Raw genomic sequence first — 16051 nt, 5'->3', positions numbered from 1 at the left:
CATTATGTGATTAAAAAACCCAACATCTTGTCTATCGTGACCCATTGTAAGAACTTATCGAGGTTTTTTTAATGTGCCCTTCTTGCTTTTTGAACTTGACAATCATGTCATCCACGTACACTTTCACTTCTTTGTGGGTCATTTAATGAAGTATCATTTTGGTTGTTCTTTGGTACATAACACCGACATTCTTGAGTCCGAAAGGCATGACCTGATAACAAAATGTGCCCACTTCTGTGATGAACCTGGCCTTCTCTTTGTCCTCTAGTGTCATCAACACTTGATTGTATCTGGAGAATCTGTCCATGAATGATAGTAATTGATTTTCCGCGGTGTGGTCATCTAGTACATCTATGTGAGGTAGCAGAAAACTATCCTTTGGGCTTACTTTGTTGAGATCGCGATAGTGTACGCATACCCAAATTTTACTATCTTTCTTGGTAACTAGGACCACATTCTCCACCCACTCAAGATACTCAATAACTTCTAGAAAACCGACCTCCAATTGTTTCTTCACTTCCTCTTTGACCTTCTCAATAATATCAGTCTGCATTCGATGAAGCTTTTTCTTGATTGGCTTGACATCTAGATAAATAGGTATATTATGTTGAATAACGTTAGGATCAACTCCTGGCATATCTCTATACGACCATACAAAAACGTCTTTATTTAGTTTTAATAATTCAATTAAATCATTACGTTCTTGTTTGTTTAGGCTTTGTCCGATTAAAACAATTTGAAGGGTCGTCTCCAATGTTTAAGTTAATTTCAATCAAATTAGTTGTGGACGCACTTTCGTGTTCATTATTTTAATAGCATTTCATTTCAAAGTTTATTTCGAAGTTAAAGTTATCATCACAAAACACATACTCAAAACTCTCTTCATTAAACAAAATGATACCATCTATTACATCATCACTCATGCCAGAATTATTATGTGGGGGAGTGGAAGTAACATAATTATAAAGGGGATAGAGTTTGTGAGTGAGTTTTCAAATACAATCTCCTCTGTTACTAGTTTTCCCTCCTCACGATTCCTAGTTCTAGTGATATCAAATGTCTTCTTAACAACATAAGGACCGTCGTTGTCAGTATCATTAGAATCTGTGTAGATCAAGTTGAAGGAGATTTCCCATTTAGAGAGTTCGTTGTCCACCTTGAGGATATACCTCGTTCAACTCGAGCTTTCCTTTCCAAACCTCCAGGTTTTAGGGATAGCCCTTCCATCTCACTTTACCACCTCTCGATTCCTTTCCTATTCTAGCCTTTTCGCCTTCTATCATTTGATAGTCCAACGCACTCTTATCGTACCTCTATCGAATAACAAATATTCTTCCTCATTCTTTAACTCATAAAGTGATCTCCCCTCTTCCATTTGGGCATTCTGAATAGGTTATGATAAGCGTCAGTGTTTGGGGTAGTTTATAAAGTAGGGATATTGATGGAGGTTTTTGGGTTTGGGCGTGCATGGATAACTTGGAAACTCGATGTGAGTAGAGCTAGCAGTTTCGTCACCCCAACCATGAGTAGAACCTTGAGAAACGGTGTTGTTTCGGGCTTTGTCTTCTTCCATTCCTTTTGCTACGAAGCATCCTATTTTGGGATCTCGAGGTATATAAGCCGTGATAAACCATGCGTGACAATCGAAATAAAAAGGGTTGAGAATAAAGAGATGTTCGAGATCTTTGTGACAACCCTTGTTATCATTTATGCACATACGTGTTTCCTAAGGTGAGATGCACATTTACTTTCCAACTCGTTTTTTTATAAAAGATAGGTGTATTAAAATATAAAGGGTTAGTGTCCAAACATACAAACCAGAATTACAAGAATTCACTACACCCTCTTCCTCGCACTTAATTTTACACTCAAATGTTTAGAAAACATAAGAGAAGGAATTACATTCAATACATTACAAAAAGGAAATAATCATAAAATAAATCTAAACTTTCCTCGAGCTTGTCTCCTCTTTGTTTCTTATCTTCATTCTCTTCTTTCGAGCTTGCTCCGCCTCTTTTCGGGGATTTTTCAAGTGATTCACCTTCTTCATGGGCATACTCACTACTTTTCTTGTTTCCACTTCTTAAAGTGAGAGAGATACATATTGTAGTCAAAGTTCCTATCCGTGGCCAAGACATCCCATTCAATGGGAGGCATTATATCTTGGCTAAATTGCCTGAACAAAGGCAAAGTGTAGTAAGTTATTATAGACTCAAACCCGAACAATGTGATCATCGGCTTGTCATCCATTATGTGAGCCATCTCTGATATATGATAATGAGGCATAAGATCTCGAATGATGATATTGTCCTTGATCATAGGCTTTGGATCTTCCATGTTCAACCTATTTCTTTGAGTTATGGTGTTGAAATAGAGGTCGTTTGACAAAAGAGGGATCATCTTAAGTTTGTTAACCAGCCAAATATAGAGGATCAATGGGGGCACCCCTCCTTGATATTGCATTGGGATAATTTGGCTCGCTTAGGCTCAAAAGTGTCTCGGCTAGATGAGCTCGGATGGGTCCTAGTTCCCCATTTCTAGGTGGTATACCATCTCGAGTACCTTGGATGATGGTCTCCCGTCGAATGGAGCCAAAAATAATGAGTTAAGAGAATAATGATCATCATGAAATTTGACTTCTCGAACCTAGGTATGATTTTGTCTTAGACCACTAAGGCGTGCCACTTCTTGAAGTCCATGAAGCCTCCTCTAAGAAAACTATCCGAATTATTCTTTTTTTAGTCAAACTCTTCTTGAAGCACCTTCCTCAAAGACATAGACTCAGATAGTGATTCAAGGTGTAAGAGGTTATTACTCCTTATCATGAGGATTACTCAGAACTCCTCCAAAGTGGGACATATCAACCTCTCTCTAATGTGAAAGGCTTTTGTCGTAGAGCTCCACCTCTTGTACATATGGCTCATGAGCCTCTCATTGACCTCAATGTCTATAAACAATAGAGTTTTGTCTAGCCCGAACATCTCGAAGTTGAGAGGACGCTCGTCATAGTGTGCATTCCAAATAGTTAACTCTCCCTCGTCTAACATAGTAATGTCTATAAAACAAATACAAAAACAAGAAAACCGTGATCGTTTGTTTAATCCAAACGTACCAGTAAACGTCCATCTATATTATAATGCATACATGTGTCTATATATATAGTAGTCAAATAAAAAAATCTGGCGTGGCTATCGATAAATAGTAGTGATCCAGTTTTTTCCATCTAATTAAATCATAAGAGAAGGTTAGATCTCCGACATCTCAAGTGAGGCCTATGATGTAAGAGAGTGTGCCCTCAATTGGGAATTTCACCCCCTTCACTTTAGCGTTACCTCTAAAAGGAAAACACGCTTGGAAGAGGGGATCGATCCTGAAACCTAGGTCAAAACTCACAAAACATCACTCAAACATTTGAAGTAGATCGCTATTCCTCATTGACTAATTTTTTGCACATAATATTATAGGTGTACAGATGACGTCCCACAACGCATATCGTGTACTACCTCAAAAAAAGGTGAAATGCCCAAGATTAGAACAAATGCACATAGAAAGACGAATGTGTGTAATGTACCTTTTTTGCCTTTATTCTTTTTATTTTTATTTTTTTTGGTATTTTTTATTTATTTATTTATTTTAAATGTAAAATAATATTTTAAAATGGCCAAGAGTTTATTTACAGCTAAGACTCAATGACTATCCCCAACAGAGTCACTAGAAAAGTTGTAATGTCTAAAAATGGTTGACATCTTAAAGCGTTTAATCGACTCGATAGTTTTCGCCTCATAACTTACCTTCCTCTCGAATAATGAGTGGGATGAGAAACCAAAATCATAAGCTAAACTAGAGTCTAACTTTAATGTCGATTTCATTAAATCTGGTAGCTTACCTTCCTCTTGAACCTCATAAAATAAAATGAGAGTATGACTTCCTCATAAGTTATCTCATATAAAATGAGGTGAGAAACCGAAATAGGATTTAATGATATCAATTAGACTAGCTTTGAACTTTTAGATCGCCACCCAATTTTCTCTTTAAGAAATCGGGAAAAGAAAATATTATGTGTTCTCGAACGCGAATGAAAGAGATTGTGGTCAAACTTCGGGGCTTGGTTACACGTGAGAAAGGAAAACAACGCTATGTAACTTATGCCTATCAAATGATGGTCTCTATTATAAACTCTTGTCCATTTTACACAAAATATTTCTCTTACACTTCATTTATTTAATCCACCTTAGTACATGTTTCTAAGGATAAATCAAAACTTAATAATGCGACTAAAGGTTTATATCAATATGTTCCTAGGGCACGCGTCTAGGTTGTCATCATGGTACGAGAAAATAAATAGGTAAAATCGAGATGGATACCTATAGATGAAGGTGTGATCTCAATAGTATCGGTTGTTTATACAACTTCATAACAACACTAAGAAGTTCCTAGAGATCTTTCCCGACCCTAGAACACATTTTGGACACCCGCTTCAAGAATCTCCTAGAAGTTGAAGATGAGAATCGCTAAAATCTCCCAAATAAACAGTCTTCCCCCTCTTTCTCTAAAACATCTCCTCCCAAAATCACTAGTTCTTCCCCTTTTATGTGGAAAAGGAAATATCTTCCTCTAACGTCCTCCAACTCAATTTTCATTTTTCCCTTTTTCTGCTTCTCCATCTTAGGGGCCAATTGGGCAATTTAAGTTATAACATGGTAGTAGGTCATTGTTGTTAGATTCACTATCGATCCTTCTTGACGTGGATTCAAATGAAATCTCATTGGTGGTCCCAATCAAGTTTGGGATTTTTATTTGTTGAGAGAGAAAAAACGCTTCCAACGACCTTTGATGAAGAATAGGTCCTTCCGCATGTTTGGTTATTGAAGAAAAAGATGTGGGTATTCAAAGTTTCCTTCCCCATACTAGTGTCTTCCACTTTCTCTATTAATTAAACTAGCATAATGTCTGTGCGTTGCAAGGTTAAATAAAATTCACATTTATAAAGTTGAAATAGACAATACTCACATCTTTGTCGTTGTCATCATCATTATCGTTTTCACCGCCTTCATCATCTTTTTCGTTGACAATATATTTGGTCTGAACATGAGGGACTTCAATGATTGAGAAAATCTAGTGGTCGTCTTACTCATCTCATTCAACATTGTTTTTGTTATTCATCAAAAAAGAGAAATGGGATAACAAATTTGATAATGAGAAATTCATTTAACTTTTTTATCATTAGTTCACTGATTTTACCTTTATTTTCTGTGAATCAAAAGTATCATTTATTACATAATAGACATCTCATATTACTAATCTCGTAACCTCAATTTTGCACTCAACTATCACAACAATACCAACATCTTTTAATTTCACTTTTGACAAACCAATAATCTCATCATATCATTAACCTCTTTACCTTAACTTTTTTAGTAGACCAACAATCTCATTCATATATTTAACCACCAATATTTGTTGTTACCAATTAGTCTCTCATATTACAAATCTCTCATCTTATCCCTCGACAAAGCAACAACTTATCATTGACAAACCAATGTTATCGGTCTCTTATCCCTTGGTAAACCAACCATAAATCTTAATCACACGTTCATACCTCTAATCCCTTAGTAAACTAAGCACCACACTCAATCACACTTTCACACGTCTTTTATCCCTCGTTAAACCACATCTCAATCACACAATTTCACAAGTCTTTTATTCTTGGAAAACCAATGTTATTGGCCTCTTATCCCTCTTATCAAACCAACCACAAAATCTCAATCGACCTCTTATCCATCGACAAACCACATCTCAATAGATCTCTAATCGTGTGAACTCACGATCCTTTGTTACTGACCTTTTATCCCTCGGCAAACCAAGCACAAATCTCAATCATACTTTCATTGTTTCCAATCTTAATAGACCTCTCTAATCGCGTGACCTCACGATCCTTTATTATCGGCCTATTATCTCTCGGCAAACCACCATCAATCTCAATCGACCTCGCAATCCAATATTATCAATCTCTTAACCCACGTCAAATCAACCACCTCTCATTTATTATCGGCCTCTTATCCACACATAATTTACTTAAATTTGTATTTGCAAGGATTCAAACTCTTGTCTCGAGTGTGGGCCTCTTATCTACAAATATAATTACTTAAATTTTCATTTGCAAAGATTTAAACTCTTGTCTCGATTGTGGAAGATGATCGTTGTAACCATTAAACCAATTGATGTGTCTTATTTATAATTTTATGTATGTTGTTATATATATTATAACTAATAAAATTTCAAAATTTTAATTTTTTTGATTATTTTGTTTGTTAAAATTCAAAAATAATATTAGACTTATTTTTATTAATAAGATAAAACTATATTTTTAATATAAAAAATATTATTTATCATTTTGCATTAAATATAAAATATAGATAAATAAGGATAAAATTAAGTTTATTTTTAATTATTTTTTCAGTATATAAAATATTAGTTACCAATAAGATATAAATTGTATACAAATAATGAAAAATAATAGTTTTATTTTATTTAAATATATAGCAAATTAAATTTTAAATAAATTGTTATATGTAATATATAATTTTAAAAAAAGGTCTATATATATATATAATATAATAATATAACTAGAATTATTGATATATATAAATATTTATTAAAAATATTTTATAAAAAAACACTTATGTTAATATAATTAAATTATTATTTTTTTTAAAAATGATTAATTCTTGAATAGTTAATGTTTCATTTATTTATTAAACATATAAATGAAAAAAGAATAAAAAAATTTATATGATTTTAAAAAATAGTATATATATATATTTATTTATTAATGTACACTTATATTCTAATATAATTAAATTAAATTATTATTTTTAAAATTTATTAAATTTTTAATGTTGATTATACATTTCATTTATGAATTAGAGAGAGAAATGAAAGAAGTAATATAAAAAGTCTTATTTGTTTTTTTATTCAGACCCATATGGGCGTACTTATTTACTCTCACGCACCAAGGGTCAATAAATCGAAAAGAAGTAACACGGGATCGAAACAGTTTCTCAACCACCACTAACTGTGTGTCCTAACATATGGACTTCTATTTTGGCCAACTGCTCCATAAATATGCACATGAGGCCAATATACGTCCCAAAACACTCATCCCCTCAAAGAAAAGAAAATAAGGTCTTCACTCGACAATCTAGTTTAAGTACAAAATAATAAAATTATTTCAACAATCTCAAGTGGTCTATTGGTTAAAGTGTTCATATTGCATTCTTAAGACCAGAGTTCGAATCCCAAAATATGCAAATTTAGATTTTTAAGAATGCATTCTTGACTATAATATATGGTGGCACAACTTTTATACAAATGTTGGTTTGGAAAACATTTGAAAGTATGTAAGGTCACGAGATGGAGGTCGAGTGGTGGGTGGTTTGTTGAGTGTAAGGTTGGAATTAGTGGTTGATTTGGCGAGTATTTGAAAGTGTGAGGTCACTAAATGGAGGTCGAGTGGTGGGTGGTTTGTCGAGTTTGAGGTCAGAATTAATGGTTGGTTTAACGAGCATTTGAAAGTATGAGGTCACGAGATGGAGGTTGGGTGGTGGGTGGTTTGTCAAGTGTGAGGTTAGAATTAATGGTTGGTATAACGAGCATTTAAAAGTGTGAGGTCATGAGATGAAGGTCGGGTGGTGGGTGGTTTTCAAGTGTGAGGTCAGAATTAGTGGTTGGTTTAACGAGCATTTGAAAGTGTGAGGTCATGAGATGGAGGTCGGGTGGTGGGTGGTTTGTCGAGTATGAGGTCACAATTAGTGGTTGATTTAACAAACATTTGAAAATGTGAGGTCACGAGATGGAGGTCGGGTGGTGGTTTGTCAAGTGTCAGGTCGGAATTAGTGGTTTGTTGTTGATTTATTGAAGTGGGAGTACAAGAGAGGTCGGGTGGTGGGTGGTTTGTCGAGGGATAAAAAAACATATGAAAAAGTGCGAGTAATAAGATTATGGTCAGTGGGTGGTTTGTCGAGGGGATAAAGAGACATATAAAAAAGTATGAGTCACAAGATAAGGGTCAATTGGGGGTAGTTGGTTTTGTTTGACAAAAGATAAGAGATGTGTCATCAGTTGAGGTCGACTAAGATTGGTGGGTGGTTTGCCGATGGGATAAAAAAGACATATAAAAAAGTGTGAGTCACAAGATGATGATCAATTGAGGGGTGCCGAATGAATAAAATATATGTTAACGATAAGTTTAAGATTATTCTTAATTTTTATAAATTAAAACCAATTTTAAATTATTTAGATTTCAATAATATTAATTTTATCTAAAATAAAATTTACAAATAACATTAGACTTTTTTTCTAATTAATAATCTAAAATTATATTTTAATATAAAAAATATTATTTATCATTTTGTGTTAAATATAAAATATAGATAAATAAGAAGAAAAAATATTTTAATTGTTTTTCAATATAAAAAATATTAGTTATCTACTAAAAATTAAAAAATTTAGATAAATATAAAAAATAATAATTATTTTTTTAAAATATATTAAAAATTAAATTTTAAATAGATTGTTATATATTATAGTTTCAAAAAATTGTCCAGATATATATAATATAAATATAGAAAAATAAAATAATTAATACAATTAGAATGATTGATGTATATAAATATTCTTAAATGGTTAATGTTATTCTTAAAATTGATTTGTTCTTAAATGGTTAATGTTTTATTTATTTGTTAAAAATAAAATTAAAAAAAGAATAAAAAAAATATATAATTTTAAAAAATAGTGTAGAATTATATATATAAATATATATATATATATATATATATATATATATATATATTAATGAACCCTTATTATTCTAATATAATTAAATTAAATTATTGTTTAAAAAAATAATAAATGGTTAATGTTGATTATAATATTTTATTTATTAAAGTGAGAAATAAAAGAAGGAATATAAAAAGTCTTATCTATTTTTTTATTCAAATTGGAGGTTTGACCCATATTGAAAGTACTCATTTACTCTCACGCTAATATTCAAATTAAACATGGTCTCAATCTGTCAATCCAATTTTAAGTATTATTATTTTTAATGCCATTTGCCTATTAATTAAATGCCAAGCAGCCGTCACTTTTGTTTGATGGTTAAATCTCTCTAAAGGCATGAGAAGACATAGAATTCGACAACAGCACAAATCTACAAACGTTGGGACGAGTACTCATGATTGAGCAAAACTGGAAACTTAGCTGGAACTGGAAATTATATCCCGAAAATTTTTAGTTAGACAAGCGTTTTCAATTATTAGTGTGTTATGTAATTCATTTGTTTTAAACGGTTACGAACTAAATTTTCCTAATCTTGTCTAGGAAAATCCATAAATTTATTTGTTTGTTTTTTTTTGAAATTTTTTAATTAAACGACTAAATCTTTTTTTCAAAAGAATCTCTTTAAAGGCTTATTTGATTTACATTTCCATTTTGTTGACTAGGTTTGTAATCTGGTTGACTAAGTGCTTTATTATTATTGTATTTTATACCTGTAAAGTAAATAAACTAACATTAATATCAAGAATATATATATTTTTAATTTTTTTATTTAGTTTGGTTTATTTAATTTGTATAAGTATTTATAATTATTTATTATTTTAGTATTCGGTTAATACCTCTATTTTCTAAATTAATTATTTATTTTAATCATCAGTTCTATAGGAATTTAGAAAATAATTTGAATGACTTGAAATTATTTAAAATTATAAATTGAGATAAAAAAAAATGAGTGTATACAATATTATTCTATTTTTTTTTTATTTTGTCCTTTTATATTTTTATAAAATATTGTAAAATTGATGTTATTATTTTATTATAATTCATGTAATAAACTAAGTATCTTTCTTTATTAGAAGTGTAACCAATAAATATACATATTTAATTATTGCTTTAAATTTTATATATATATTTTTTGAATGTGTTAGTTATATATAACACAAACATTCAAAACAAAAAGTTTTAATCAACTTCAGTTTTATTTAACATATAATAAAGTATTCTCTAGTTAAAACCTGAGTTTACATTCGGTTGATTAAAAAAAGTTGTTAATAAAGATAGACTAGAATTTTAAAAAAGTTAAGAATGATTTAAGAAAGATCTTTCAACTTAAATAAGATTTCTATGTTTTCGTGGAATGGATATTTTTGGGTTTGAGTGATTGGATGAAAGGGTAGTGAAATGATGTTTTTCAATCGAATGAAAATAATATACAGTTTTTGTTTGGGGGCCTGGGATTTGTCACGGTTGCAGGTAGAGAAGATTTACTAGAGACGTCGCAATTACCTTAGATCTCTTACTTGCATCATTCACAGTCTGTCCTTGTATTCTGGTCAGCCTCCTAGCTTCATCTAATGTAGTCGGTTACAATAAAGACATTACAACTTTTAAATTTTTTTTGCTCAAATCACTTACAAAACTATTGATATGATAATCTTCACTCTGCAGGATGACAATGCCCTCAACTATGTCCATTTGAATACATAGTTCTTCAAACTTGTCATCCTGCTTAAGTGCTTAAGAAGATGACATCTCTATGTTCTTTCTTTCGAAAGGTCGCCAAAATAGCCTCTACATTATGAACCAAACATCAACCTCTCCTTCTAAATAATAAGCAGCACTTCCATAAAAAAGAATGAAATCTATTTTTGGTTTGGAGGTTTTGCCAATGAACTTTTGATGGAGATCAACTAGCAATTTCGCAATGAATACTCTCCAACGATTGCCTGTGTTGCTCCACGATTGATTATATTGCTCTCTTTTCAGTGCGAATAAACCATCCATAATTTTCTGCAATACATCATCTCCATTCCTAGATCTCATCTCCAAGCAATTCTTCTGGTTCGAGAGGACTCTGATACAAAATGTAATAATACAGTTAAGACTCAAACAAATATTGATATGAAAATTGAACAGCAAGAGATTGGAGAGAAACTAGAGCCAGATGAAAGAAAAACAATGAAATTACTAATAAGTAGAAGATAAAAGGAAGAAGTAGACTCAAGGCTACAGGTACAAATTGAAAAAGAGAGAATGCAATTATCCAATTATAATTTAGCCATTGTGAATGAAATAAGTTATTGATACATACTTCTTATAGACAGTTACTCATACTGGCCCTAAGGGTTTAACTTCCTCTACTCATACTCTTCACAACATCAACTAACACGCCATCAAAAGGAAGAAGGGAACTTGAGACATTGCAATGTTGAATAGTTTGAAATCACAGGAAACGGTCTTTAATAAACCATCATGTGAAGAATCAACCAAGAAATCAAAAGGATTGGCATACATGGGTTAGATCCTTAGTTTGTGTAATCATGTCTCTAGAAAACGTTAATCAGTGGTGTTTCTATTGCTATGGATGGGATTTGAGGGTCTTCTGTTGCAGACCCAGATTGCAGAGGGGAGAAGGGAGGCTACAAATGAAATCTCAGTTCCTCTGGATCGGGTGTGATTTGGTGATGGTGAGATAATGAAGAGGTGGGAATCAGTAAAAATGGATAAATGTTATGGTGAGAAGGCATCTGTCACCAAAGTCCAAAACATAATCCAGCATCAAGAAATAAAAAAATATAGCTACATATCCAAAATCGGAGCCTTAAACCTAGTAGAGGGAGCTTCCATTGGAGGCAATAAGGAGGTTGTGGCTTGAAACCTAGTACTATTCAAATTAGACAAAATTATAGCTAAACAAATCAACCACCAAAACAATTGAGATATCTAGGCAAAATTCAGACCCATTGTATTATTCTAAAAATTAAGTCAAGAGAACAAGTTTTTGAAGATATCCAAGTAAAGTACCATAAAGAAACGAACAAGAGATTACATAACGGCCATTCTTAAATGGCTAGTAATCTCAAACAGTTTTTATACCAAGTTTCTTGTGTTTTTCTCCCCACCAACAATGAGAATAGCACTTTCTTGGATCCAACGGTTGCTTCTAAGGGCCTCGAACAACCTTCCTCAACTCATCATTTTCCTTATCAAGGGTATCGATACGCGACTGCATGACGTTGATCATTGCTTGTGCCCTCATCATTTCTATCTTTAACGTCTCCCTTTCCATTGAAACATTGAGGATTTCATGCTCCAAATTGCTGATGAATTTCAAGTAGCCAGGTGGCACAGATTTTTCAAGATTTGAAGCATGGAAGGGAACAGTATTGGCATGCTGATTTACTTTTGGATCCCTGGATGCTAACAAAGGGAACTCCAATAGGGCAGAAGAAAAATTGTTTGCAGCCACAGCAGTTGTCGATTTACAAAGATCATGGTTGGTTGTGATAGAATCTTCTGAACCATTATTTCCATTGTTCATGTTCAAATCATCATGCTTTCTTCTTTTACTCTGGCCCAATGAAATTGGCTCTGGATCTACTATCATTTCCCTCTTGCAAGCCAAGTGTATATTTCTTGACCCATCTGGAAGCTCAGTCAGAAGAGGACTAGCTTTGACCACAACAGAATCATCCTGTAGCAATTAGTACGGTTTATTAGATAATTAAAAAACACCATATAATTCCAAATAAGACAATGAAAATGGAAAGAAATATGAGGATTAAGGAAAAAATATTAAAAGAATTAAGACAACCCTTCCCCCTCCAATTCAAGTCATCAAGCTAATGAAAGAAAAGATGTAATCCTGGAAAACATGTCATTGGATGAATGAAGACTCGGTTGATCTAAATAGCATCAATGGGGATTAATAATCCATTAGTCAATCCATCCTCTGTGCACCCTTTTAGTCCAATTAGTTAAACAAATACTAAATCCTTATTTTTATCTCATGTTCCTATGAACAACCATATCAATAGTACCACCTTAATGAAGTCCAGTCCTTCAAACACTGCTACAGAATTTTGGCGTATAATGGCAAGCATAAACCTAATGCAACAAAATTATTTATGTTCACAAGCAAGGAAACCTACCCTAGAAAAATGCAGTAACATCTAATACCTAATACATCTCGAGAAGATTGCCTTTATGGTTTTGTCAAACAACAAAAATTTCCACAAATGGAAGACTAGCTGTTTGATCTAAGATTATTTCAAAACAATTTGATTATTTGAAAATACTCTTGTTTGTTGAGAAAATATTTTAAAATGTTATAGGTATTTTAGTACTCTAATTGATGGGATGTTGGATTTTTTTGTTACAGAAAGAAACTGGTGGACTATACGACAATGTTCATTAAAAGGAACAAGTTAAATAATGAAAAGAAACATAGCATAGCTACTAGGGCTATTTATTGCTACCCATGAATCCTGAATCTCCTTGTTTTATGCGGCATTAAAACTGAAAGGAAACGACAAACATATCGTTTCAATACCAAGATCAAAGAATGTGTTATGTACTATACTATTAGTGATAATTAAATAGTTTTAAACACATCTTAACATATATTGTCCATCTCAATATGTAACTTTTGTTTTCATTATCCTTTGTTCAAAAATAACTGGACACTTTCCAAATAAATGAGTTATCTGACATAAAATTCTTACAACTATCAAGATCAACCTAATTTACAAAAACAAAAAGAAGAGAAGTGATGATTTAACATTACTTACAACTATCATAATAAAAATTAATTGAAATAAACTGAAATTTAAATGAAATAGTACTTTAGTTAAAACCTTGATCAACACGTAAAGCATTAAAATATGTTAAAACCCGACAACGTCTCATTAACTTAGGAAGGATATATACTATGTGGCAAAGGCGACTACAAACAATTCATTCCATCATGAATGTTTATAATGCCTAAGAAACAACATTAATGAGATATAATAACTATTAGTTCCTGAAAGTCTTAAGAAAATAGTTACACCTTCAACTTTTTCAAACCTATCACCATAAATTTCAAATTATATTAATGTAAAGTACAACATATAATTATTGCAACGCTAGACGACAAAACAGAAAGAATATTTTGTTAAATCTTTCCATTCCTTTCCAAGACGTATCATGAAGTCACTTCCAAGACGCATTTATGTATAATGAGAAGTTAAATAATAAAATATAGCTTATTTGTAGACATTGAACGATACCTTCTACTAGGACAAGTTTCTTTGGCTTAAATATCAAGTAAATTGAAAAAGCTTATTTATAACAGCAGTCTAACCTGTTCTCTGTCATTTGCTTCAACGAGAAAATGTGAATCATCTCTATTTCCCATTTCATCTCCAGCATCATTCAAAGGTGCTTCATCATCCCACTCCTCCTCGATGAACGGAGCATAGCGGTCACCATTAGGAGGTCCTAAACCACTCTTTTGAAAGATTCTACACAGTACAAAAGCATCCTTTTTTTTTCCAACAATACAAAACAATAGCAATGAATATCCAGTGAAATTAGAATTCAAAAAACAATATAATATAAATAGAGACCTGTACTACCCCAGCCTTTTCCAAGTCTTCATCAGTAAGTCTGTATTCATGCATCACCCAGTTTGTTCGTTTTCCATCAGGTGCTCGTCCGCTATGAAAGACGAGTGTCTTCTTCATCCCAATCTTTTTATCTTTGTGACTGACACATCGATCTTTACCAGTTGCCTTCCAGTAACCTTTATCAGTAGCTCGATTTAAACGAGATCCATTTCCATATTTCTTGTCTACAGGACTGAAGAAGTACCATTCTAGGTCTCGGTTCTTTAGCTTTGAATGGACTATATAAGAAAGATAAATTAGTATATTATTTTAGATTAGTCAACAGGAGAAGTGATCTCAAACCAAAAATAATAGTCAATTTGGCCACCAACTGAAGGAAATTGTTATTTTAAGTTTTTTTTTGGTTTTTCCTTTGAGATTGTTGAACTCAAACTCTCTTTCTTTCTCTCTCTTTCAGAGCTTTGTCTTGACATGCAAACAAAAAATTACAACAGAAAAATGAAATCAAACATAAACAGAAAAGATCTCAATTGAAAGTCAGATCAATGAATTAAGAACCCATCAAAAGCATGAAAATTTTAAAAAAGTTTGAACATTGATAGCAAATAAGAACACATAGATTAATGAACTTGAATTATGGTAGCAGCAAAATCAGATAGGAATGACAACCTTGAAGCTCCCAAGGCTCAGCCTTGTAGACATCTATGTCTATCACCGCATCATATCTGAAGGGCTTTCCACAAGTCTTTCTCTTAAGATAGAACTGAACCAGCTCCTCATCTGTTGGATGGAAACGAAACCCAGGAGCAAGAGAAGTCGGCGGAGGTGGAGGAGGAGACTGCAGAGCCGCCGGAACAATTTGTCTTAAGGCCAGATCGTGACCCATCACACCTTGATAACACAACAGACAGATGAAAAATTAGACAGATTCTCAAAATGATTTAGGGCTTTATATATCAGATTAAGATACAATTGTGTAAATCGAAAGACATAGTATAAGAAAAGAAAATGAGTTTGGACTAACCCAGAAAGAGAGAGAAGAACAGGAGAAGGGGGGAGTGATGATAAAGTTGGTTGAATGAATTGAAGAACACTTAGGGTTGAAAGTGAAGCAACTTATTGCCCATCTGTTAAGAAACCTTGAGAAGCTTGTATGTCACGAAATCAATTCAATTTTTCTAAACAAGCCATCTTATCTTATGCTTCTTTGCTGTGATTATCATGTTCAAATGGATTGGAAAAATCCCATTTCAAATGTTCTTGCTTTTCTTACTTTTTCTCAATATATTTTTACTTTCTCAAAATATCCTGTCATTATCTTTTTTCAATACACACTTAAGCACTCTGACACACATCTCTTCTCTCTCTCTCATCTGTTCTGAAAAAATCTATCTTTTGCTAAGAAAGTATTTGTTAAAGAAGGCCTTATTTGATTTGGTATTTTGATATATTTTAATAATTATATGGAACAAGTAATTGATAAACAAATATTATATTTTTTTATTTTTTTAAAATACACTTCAAACAAGGCCTAAGAGATCTGACTTTGTTTGAAGATTATAACAATCTGTTCATCCATAAAATTAATTATATTTTTTCCTTTTCAA

The 16051-nt window shown here is 32.3% G+C and overlaps 1 protein-coding gene across 2 annotated transcripts; it reads right to left on the bottom strand.

The window, feature by feature from the left end:
* Positions 1-10402: 10402 nt before the first annotated feature.
* On the bottom strand, positions 10403-15781 carry LOC124939920 (NAC domain containing protein 50-like). Of its 2 annotated transcripts, XR_007099425.1 has the most exons (6): positions 15469-15781; positions 15114-15335; positions 14445-14722; positions 14180-14359; positions 11932-12529; positions 10403-10909 (listed from the first exon to the last, which is right to left on the bottom strand). XR_007099425.1 is itself a non-coding variant. In XM_047480383.1 (5 exons), exons 2-5 carry the CDS (start codon positions 15328-15330, stop codon positions 11999-12001), a joined length of 1206 nt encoding a protein of 401 aa, XP_047336339.1. In that variant the 5' UTR covers positions 15331-15335; positions 15469-15781; the 3' UTR covers positions 11778-11998. The 2 variants fall into 2 exon arrangements, 1 of the variants encoding a protein (XP_047336339.1); XM_047480383.1 differs by lacking the exon at positions 10403-10909 and having other exon boundaries at positions 11778-12529.
* Between the last annotated feature and the right edge of the window lie 270 nt (positions 15782-16051).

The sequence above is a fragment of the Impatiens glandulifera genome, chromosome 5 (genome assembly GCF_907164915.1).
Source record: "Impatiens glandulifera chromosome 5, dImpGla2.1, whole genome shotgun sequence".
Taxonomy (NCBI): Eukaryota; Viridiplantae; Streptophyta; class Magnoliopsida; order Ericales; family Balsaminaceae; genus Impatiens; species Impatiens glandulifera.
The sequence above is the reverse complement of the archived record's forward strand: the minus strand, read 5'-3'. Positions and strand labels throughout refer to the sequence as shown.

What these genes read in the sequence shown, in the direction of transcription:
- LOC124939920 (XM_047480383.1), bottom strand. Translation starts at nt 15,330, where the DNA reads ATGGGTCACGATCTGGCCTTAAGACAAATTGTTCCGGCGGCTCTGCAG. An exon ending in TGAGCCTTGGGAGCTTCAAG is followed by an intron (nt 14,723 to 15,113) that starts GTTGTCATTCCT and finishes TTTCTTATATAG; the next exon opens with TCCATTCAAAGCTAAAGAAC. An exon ending in AAGCAAATGACAGAGAACAG is followed by an intron (nt 12,530 to 14,179) that starts GTTAGACTGCTG and finishes TAATTGCTACAG; the next exon opens with GATGATTCTGTTGTGGTCAA.